The 8,396-nt window shown below is 38.4% G+C and overlaps 1 protein-coding gene across 1 annotated transcript in view; it reads left to right on the top strand.

Moving 5' to 3' along the window:
• The first annotated feature begins 464 nt into the window (after positions 1 to 464).
• slc17a7a (solute carrier family 17 member 7a) overlaps positions 465 to 8,396 on the top strand; it is a 28,069-nt gene continuing 20,137 nt past the window's right edge. The window contains exon 1 of the mRNA XM_079643545.1: positions 465 to 603. Within this exon, the coding sequence (XP_079499671.1) occupies positions 542 to 603 (62 nt within the window). The 5' untranslated portion in view covers positions 465 to 541. The remainder of the gene's footprint in view (positions 604 to 8,396) is intronic.

Below are 8,396 nucleotides of genomic sequence, written 5' to 3'. Positions count from 1 at the left end.
AAAAAAATTAGACTAATTTTTATTTTCTGTTGAGCAAATATGTCTTTAAATCACATCCATGTGCTTTTTACAGTTTAAATCTTCACATTTTGGCTACCAATACGTGCAAATTCTTCCAAACCCAATTTGTAATGTGCAATACTGTATATATCATACATGTATTGTATGGGCTTTAACTCTAAAGGATTTGAAATTATTTTAGGAAGTATTTTATAATAAAAATGTTCTTTCTTATTTCTTTCTTAGGATGATGCTTACTTATTATGGGTTGAGAATTGGCACAAACAACCTTAATATTCATCATCATCCATATTCTCCAAATGTCCAATAAAGACCATCCTGATGTCATTGCTCACAATGGACCAGAAAGGCCTGCACCTCTGTGGCCCATCTGAGAGTGAAGTGGATGCTGGTGATAGAAGGGAGGGGTGAGAGGGGGAGGGAGGGATAAAGAGAGGGAGAGAGAGTACTGTGCGCGTTCAGGCAGGACAGGAGGGCACGCGGGACATCAGCACACCGGCCGGGTCAAGAAGCTGCGAGGATGGAAATCCGACCGGACAGGTTTAAGGCGAACGCGGCCAAAGCTCTGGGGAAAATTAACAGGTACACACTCTTTTAAAATTCTCCTCCTCTGACTTTCCCCCATTTTCAGCGGTTTGCTGATGCTTTCTGCGGGACAGCAGTTCAGGATGCTGCCGGTTCCCATCCACTTTCCTGCAAACTCTTAAGTGGTTAAAAAAGTTTGTCAGGTATTTATTTTAATTAGAAAAGCAGGCAACTGTTGGGTTTTAGCGGCAAACATGATGTAGATTGCGCAAAAAAGTCGAGCTTTTCGCATCGCTCTGATTGGACTGGCAGAAGTGAGTGAAAACTGATGGCTGTGATGGAGAAAAGCTTGGTCCGTCTTTTGATGGATAGTTCTTTGTTGCGCAAAAAACACAAAAACTAATACAGAAACAAACACAATGAAGTCAATCATAGGGATGAAATTGTGCAGTGAAAGTGCAGTGAACTCGCAGCGTGTGCATGTGGGACAGGAGGGTTCTCTCATTGAGGTCTGATGCTTTTTGCAAACCTTTCCTGTTGAAAATAAAACATAATCACTATTTTTTTTTGTTTTTCCTGTTTGTTTGTGTGTTTGCTGTGGTCAGATTTGTCCCAACTAGTCAAAGTGGATTTTGTAATTTGGAGTTTTAGATAAGAGGTTAAGTGTGGTTACATAATGTGTCCCTGCGTTTTCTGAATGAGAGTAGATCAGCTGCAACCAACATCCTAAATCTATCTATCTATCCATATATCCATCTATCCATCTATCTATCTATCCATCTATCCACATATCCACCTATCCATCTATCCATCTATCTATATATCTATCTATCCATCTATCCATCCACCTATCCATCTATCCATCTATCCATCTATCTATCTATCCACATATCCATCTATCCACATATCCATCTATCCATCTATCCATCCATCTATCCATCTATCCATCTATCTATCTATATATCAACAATCCATGTATTGTTTCATAAATAAAGTTAAGCCTCTTCTTAAGCCTCTTCTGTCTCACTTTAGTTAATGAACCATGAGATCTCAGGCCATTAATCATTAAATGTATCAATTTAAATAACTTTATTTAGTATTATAAAAAAAAGTAAATATGTGAATCTGTATCAGTCTAATTCCTCTATGCATGAATCACAGTAGCTTTTAAAGATGGTTTACAAAGAAGTTGACCTTGACCATTTCATGTCCAGTGTCATTTCTAAAGAAAGGGCAACTACTGCAGTACCTTGTTTAGAAACATTTCAAACTGTTGGATATATGTAAATAAATGGCATATCATTGCAAAAGTTGCAACACAGATTGGTGATATGACAATATTTCAGTCAAAAACAGGAGAGATTAAAAGGACTGATAGAACCTCATGCAATAACTGCTGCTTTAAGCTCTCGCTCTCTCAGGATTTGAGGTAGCAACCAAACGTATAAATCCCGTCCTGAAATAGCCTGTTTTTCAGTCCAGCTGTCGGGCCACGCAAATCCCTAAACTCTCCCCTCCCTCTCCCTCCATCCCAGCCCATGTCACTTCCTCCAGCCATTCCCCCATCATCCATCCTCCATCCTGCCACCCATTGAGCCATTGAGACACCAGCACAGATCACTTTCCAGCCTATCGGTGTCTCCCAGATTATCGGACATGCAAATCTCAGTCTTTTTCTCACTAACTGGTCGTGAGCCATGCGTGTGCACGGCTGCAGCTGATGCTATGAGAAATGTGATGTGTAAGATTGGATCCAAATTGGTTTTAGTGGGCGTATCCTTCGGCTTAGCCAGTGAACTCGATCTGATGTGGCCACACTGGTAGGTACAAGCAATGGTTTTGAAAGAGGAAGTGAATATTTCTGTTCAAATTTATGAGGAAAACTGATTGTTTTAGGTATTTATCTGTGTGCGTGTTTATAGTGTTGCATCCTGAACACAGGACATCCCTGCACTGTGTGAAAATATGAGTGTGTCTGTATGCAATCACACCCCTTCACAGACTAAATCCCTCCTGATGAAAGCAGCCAGGAGATCATCTATTATTTAAACATTTTCTCCATCAGAATGCATCTCCTGTTTCTATATTAAACTCCACTAGGTAAGCATAAACTTCATCACTGTAAGGTCAAGCGCACTCTACTGTTCTACTCTCACTATTTCCTTTTTTAACAACTTCAAATGTAGGCCTGAATATCATCTATTCTTCTCCTGATGTCTGGAAACTACTCCATAGTACTCGAGAAATATAATCCCACTACAACTGTCCTCTTATTACCGTTATCACTGTCACAGTTTCTTATGGCATCCCGTTTTGCATCTCATAAGAATGCCATGTAGGTTTATTAAAAAACTTTACATTCAGGCCTTTGTTTGCACGGCCTCACCAGGAGAGCTTGTGTTTCACTAAGCACAAGGCAATACAGAATATAACATGTAATCCATTTTTAATCCATTTTACATGCGCTGGAATGCTTCATGCAGTGCAACATTTTCAGTTAACACTCAGACGTCTAAAAGGTGGTGTTAAATATTCAATTAATTGAATTGTATTACATTTTCTGATTATAAAGTCTTGGGCTAACTGCAAGAACTGCAGATTGCTTTGCCATTATTTTATTTATAGCATTATTATCAATTTTTAAATGATTGTACGCTATGTTCTTGACATTCATTTTTTAGTAAGCCCAGAGCAGCATTGCTACTTCTGTTCTCTGTGCACGCTCTTCGACAGAGGGGGTCCTAACAAATGGCGCATTTTTTGGAAAAGTGTGTAATATTGTAGTTAAGCCATCATGGCCATTTTATAATTCAACTTTAGTGGATTTAATAGCCAAAGGTAAATCTATTTATGTTAAAAGAATAAAGTTTGTTGTACAGTGCCACCCAATGCGGTACTTAGTGAATAATGGTCATTGCTGCCATACTTCATCAGTCTAGGGGTTGTGACGATGACAGTATAATTATTGACATTATGACAATGGCAGTGACAATGATAAAGCTACTGGACTAGTTTCTAAGCATCAAGATATTTACTCTGCAAGCAGCTTTTGTAGTGAACGCAAATATACATTACTCTTTGAATCCGATGTTTTTGGGATTCTTAAAGAATTTGAAAAAACACAAAAATGTACATTGATATTACATTTGAGACAGTTCTGCTTGTCTCCGACTCCGACTCAAACTTTTGTCTATCAGTGTGTATATTATGTCCCTTTCTCTACCTGTATCGTGTGTGTGTGGGAGTGGTTACACACACACGGGTTTAGTATAGGGTCCCCGCAGATGATGTGTCTGCCCAAGTTGAGCAGTTTGGAAAGTCAGCTGCAGCCGCATGCACAGTTATTGGCAGCGATACTGGTTGTATCCATGATGTCAGTAATGCTTCATTTGGTCACATGTACACTGCCTCCATGCCTTGAGGTAACCTAAATAATACGTAATAATTAGTTTTGTCAAGAAAACATCCCACAGCCAAAGGTGATATTTGTATGCATCCTACCATATTCAGTTAACATTTAAATATATTTTCTCTCAAATACAATACATTATTTTAATAACCTTAATCACCAATTTTCTTTGTGTTTTTAACATGGAAATAGAACAAACATTTTATCGACACAGTTGAGGATTGAATAATCAACTAAATGCAGCTTTTTAGCCTTAATGTGCAGCCCACGTTTTTTCAAATCAGCCATGGGCAAAATTCAGTAATGTTAAAGTCGTTAAATACTATTTCTATTAGTGTGATGGACTATCATTATTATTTTCTTATTAAGATGTTAAAGCAGTGATAATCTTCCAGGAGGTCATTTTTCAACCAAAAAAAAAAAGAATCATGATTTTGCCTGATTTGTGATTTTGAGATAAAATATCAGCTGGGACAGAATACCACCGTGAGTCTCCTGTGCCGGTTGGTGACCCGGGACTTTTGTTACCCTGCCTGTATATTAAATTCACAGAGCTTTCTGCATAATCCTCCGATAAGAGGATGATAGAGAGGGAGAGAGAGACAGTGAGGGAGGTTGACAGTAAAAATATTATATAACGCCAGACGCCCTGGTCACTATTTGTTCACATCTGTGTGCTGAATTGATCCTGCATTGTGTTGTATGTGAAAAACGCTTCTATTTATTCATGTCAGCCCACCTACTAGTACTTCTTTCTAAAAAGCAGATATGTGGAGATATAGACTGTAGGTTAAGGATTTATATTTATCTTAGAAATGTCAGTTATGTAGTCATTTCAATCGTGGTGTCTCCCCCTTCCTCTGTTAGCTTCTCTTCTCCCTGAAGTGAACAGATTGGGTCTCTGTGGGATTGATTCACCCAGGGAGACACCCTCCTCCCCATCCTGTCATACCACTTTTTTTCCCTCCCTCTCCTGTGGACACACACACACGCATACACACACACACACACACACACACACACACACACACACACACACACACACACACACACACACACACACGCACACACACACACACACACACACACACACATACACAAAGTGTTTAAACACCTACACGTGTGACCTTCATAGGCGTATTATCTATATAGTCACATAGTAGACTTAATCTCTAAGTGAGTGCTGACTGCATCTGCATACACACAAATAAACACGCAAACACACACACACACACACACACACACACGCACGCACGCACGCACGCACACACACACACACACACACACACGTTCTCAAACACACACACACACAAACAGACAAAAACACCAAAAAAAAGGTCTATACAAAATAAAAATACTTCTCTTCTCTTCCAGTGTTTTTATCTAATCACATTTCTATAATCTATGGTGTATTGTGGCAATGAGGTATATTGATTCACATTAAATTGCTCTGTCAGGCTGACTTTTTGAACATTTCATGTCAGATTTAATTCATGATGATATTATAGTTTGAACTTTGCTTCTCGTGCTCAGGTGAAAAGCACAGATAAGAGCTCAGTGTGAGGTATGTGTCGATGCTGAGTCTCCACTGAGCCTGTTACTATATTGTAATTATGATATTTCAGAGAGCCCGAGGTCACGGTGCTCCTGCCTGCTCATGCTCTCTCGCTCATTAATTGTTGCCAGCTGAGACCAATCAGATCCTCGCTATGCTAACGAGAAGAGCTACATCAGCTGAGTACAGGAACACAGCACTGTGAGCCTCGCACGAAGGCAAATGACCACAAGACCATCTTTGTTTCATACCTGTACTCTATCAGACCTAGCAAGTTATGTGCTGCCCTCCATGCATACTGTACTTGCAAATGTTGCTTTATCTTCAACTTTTCCTATTTGTTTATGACGTGAGTGTGCCAGTAAACACCTTCACTGCCCTATGAATACACCATGTTAGAAGCATGAGAGCCTTAGCTGTTTTTAAGACACTCATTCCTGGTGGACAGACACACACTAGAGTGAGATTGCCCTTTAGTGGGAAGCATCTGTAATTAACGTTCATTTTTGCTGAGGGCTAGCCTCGTTAGCTGGTAGCGTATGTGTTGTTTTCAGGCTGCAATCTGTCGGGAGGTTTAATGAGGATCTTCCTGCAACCTTCACTAGCTCTGAAGTAGGATACTGAGCTCCACTCGGGGGGGGGGGGGGGGGGGGGGGGCGAGTCAGCACGTTTGTTTGGCACAGAGAGGCCAGCAGTGTGAGTCCGACAACTGATTCAACATATGCACACCTTCCCTTGTGTCAAATGGGAACATCTATTCGCTTTCATTGACTGAATTAGTAACCATTTCATCTTTCTGTGTCTTACGTTTAATGCGCTTTGATGGAAATGCTGAAGCTCTGTGAAGGCCTGTGCTCATTCAAATAATGAAGATTGTCTTATATTTTCCTTCAGTCTAAACCTTTAACAACTGGTAATTTCTCAGAAATATATGAAATATTTATTCAGTTCAAAATACATGAGTTTGAAACAAACAGGGCAGAATTGAACATGTAAGAAATGATTAAATGTGTGACTCAAATTATGACAATGATGATAGTGAAAGCATACTGGTTTGCAAATAGCCGGTTCTATGTTATAAGCAGTTTGAGAATAAGGTTAATTGTAAATCATTATAAAGACACATTTAGAGTATAAGTCATTTTTACACATTTATTAAAAACATGTTAACAGTTTATAGACCGCTTCAAGGCATTCATAAAAGCCTCTGTGTCTTATAATTGCTTGTAATAGCATTGCAATCATTATTTCAGGTAATCTATTTTGCACATCTCCTTTGGTAACTTTTTTATGATAAAATCATACCTTATTACGCACTTATTAACAATGTGCTTTTTGCTGCTACACTATCTGGAAAATAGTTTTCTAAATTGATAAAGTAAAATAATGAGTTACATATTAACCAGTGTTTTAGTGGGCTAGCACAAAAGCTCACTTTGAGACAGCTATTTCCTTTGTTGCTTTGCTTAATTTTCACATATATTTCGGCAAAAATGGGGGCACAAAGGAAATGTTCTATAAAACATCACCCAATAAAGGCCTTTACAATTATAATATCATGATATATAATGATTATAATCATAAGAAATATTACGGTATCTTTCAACTTGTATTTAAAAATCACTAAATATGTCAAAGTTGCTCTATTTCTTGTTGATATGTTTTATAATTGTTTGTAATAGCATTTAAAACGTATAATATGAGTTAAACTATCTCACATGTCAGTTGTGACCCTTTACAAAGCCTTTCTTGTTGCGTTTATGAGGATTAATACAAAAATGATTATCCACTTTGACATGATATTTTCAGAATATCTTTGATAAGACGGATATATAAGACCTTGATATCTAGGCTATTAACAGTGTTTACTATTATTTCTTACAAAGCATTACCCAGAAGAATTAAATCAAGATTATAAAACATTTATAAGCACTAATAAAATACATGTTAACAGTTTATAGACAGCTTGAAGACGTGAATACAAAGCGTTCCCCTGATAATTGAAGGGACAGCATGAACTCAACAGTGTGTCCTGATAGAGGGGGAAGCATGCCGAGGCACGCCTAGCGCTAGCCTGTCCCTCCCTATTCATTTCCGGAAGTAAATCATTTTTGTAATCCTAATCTGAATGTTGTGAAAGATTAGGAGAGAGAGACAGAGCGGGAGAGAGTGGATGCAGCCGCTTTAATCTCCTACAAATTCAAAAACGTTGCTTTACAAAGCATACTTTCCTGTAGTAGTTCATTTTGTTTTACCTTAAATGAAGAATATCTCATGATATAATAAGTTTTAATTTATTAATATTTATACTGGCATATCTGTGATTATTATTATTATTATGTTTTCTGTATTGATGGATTGCATGGATGTATGAAGAGATTATACAGAGTGTGCTGTGTAAAAATGGGGGAGGGAGTGAAATCTACTTCCATATCTGAGATATAAAAAGACTGGAGGAGACAGAGTGTATTCAGACAGATAGCAGATAGATAGTGACAGATCATGGTGTAAAAGCTAGAGTGAATTATTTATCTCACCAAAAACACATCAATAATTTAGCAGAGTCAGAGTCTGACTTGTCTTGTGTTGGTGTGTGAATAAGTTATCTTGGAGTTTCCCTGTGCTGAGAGCCTGAGAGAGAGGAATTGTCTTGAATCTTTACTGTAAAAAAGATAGCTGCCTTCAATGTTGTGAACGTAGGAATAATGTGAAACTCGAATTTGCAACCATCCTTGTTACAGGGAACAAATCCTCGTTGTGATTGTGCCTGTTTATGTTCATGATTCTCCAGCTCATTGACTAACTGGATCAGCCCAATGGAAAGTGGACGGCTTAAACACACAGGCGCATTTTACTGTGGACTCCGAAAAAAAACATACAGTACAT

The sequence above is a fragment of the Notothenia rossii genome, assembly GCF_949606895.1.
Source record: "Notothenia rossii genome assembly, chromosome: 8".
Classification (NCBI taxonomy): domain Eukaryota; kingdom Metazoa; phylum Chordata; class Actinopteri; order Perciformes; family Nototheniidae; genus Notothenia; species Notothenia rossii.
Note: the sequence above shows the minus strand (reverse complement) of the source record. Positions and strands in the feature narration are given on the sequence as shown.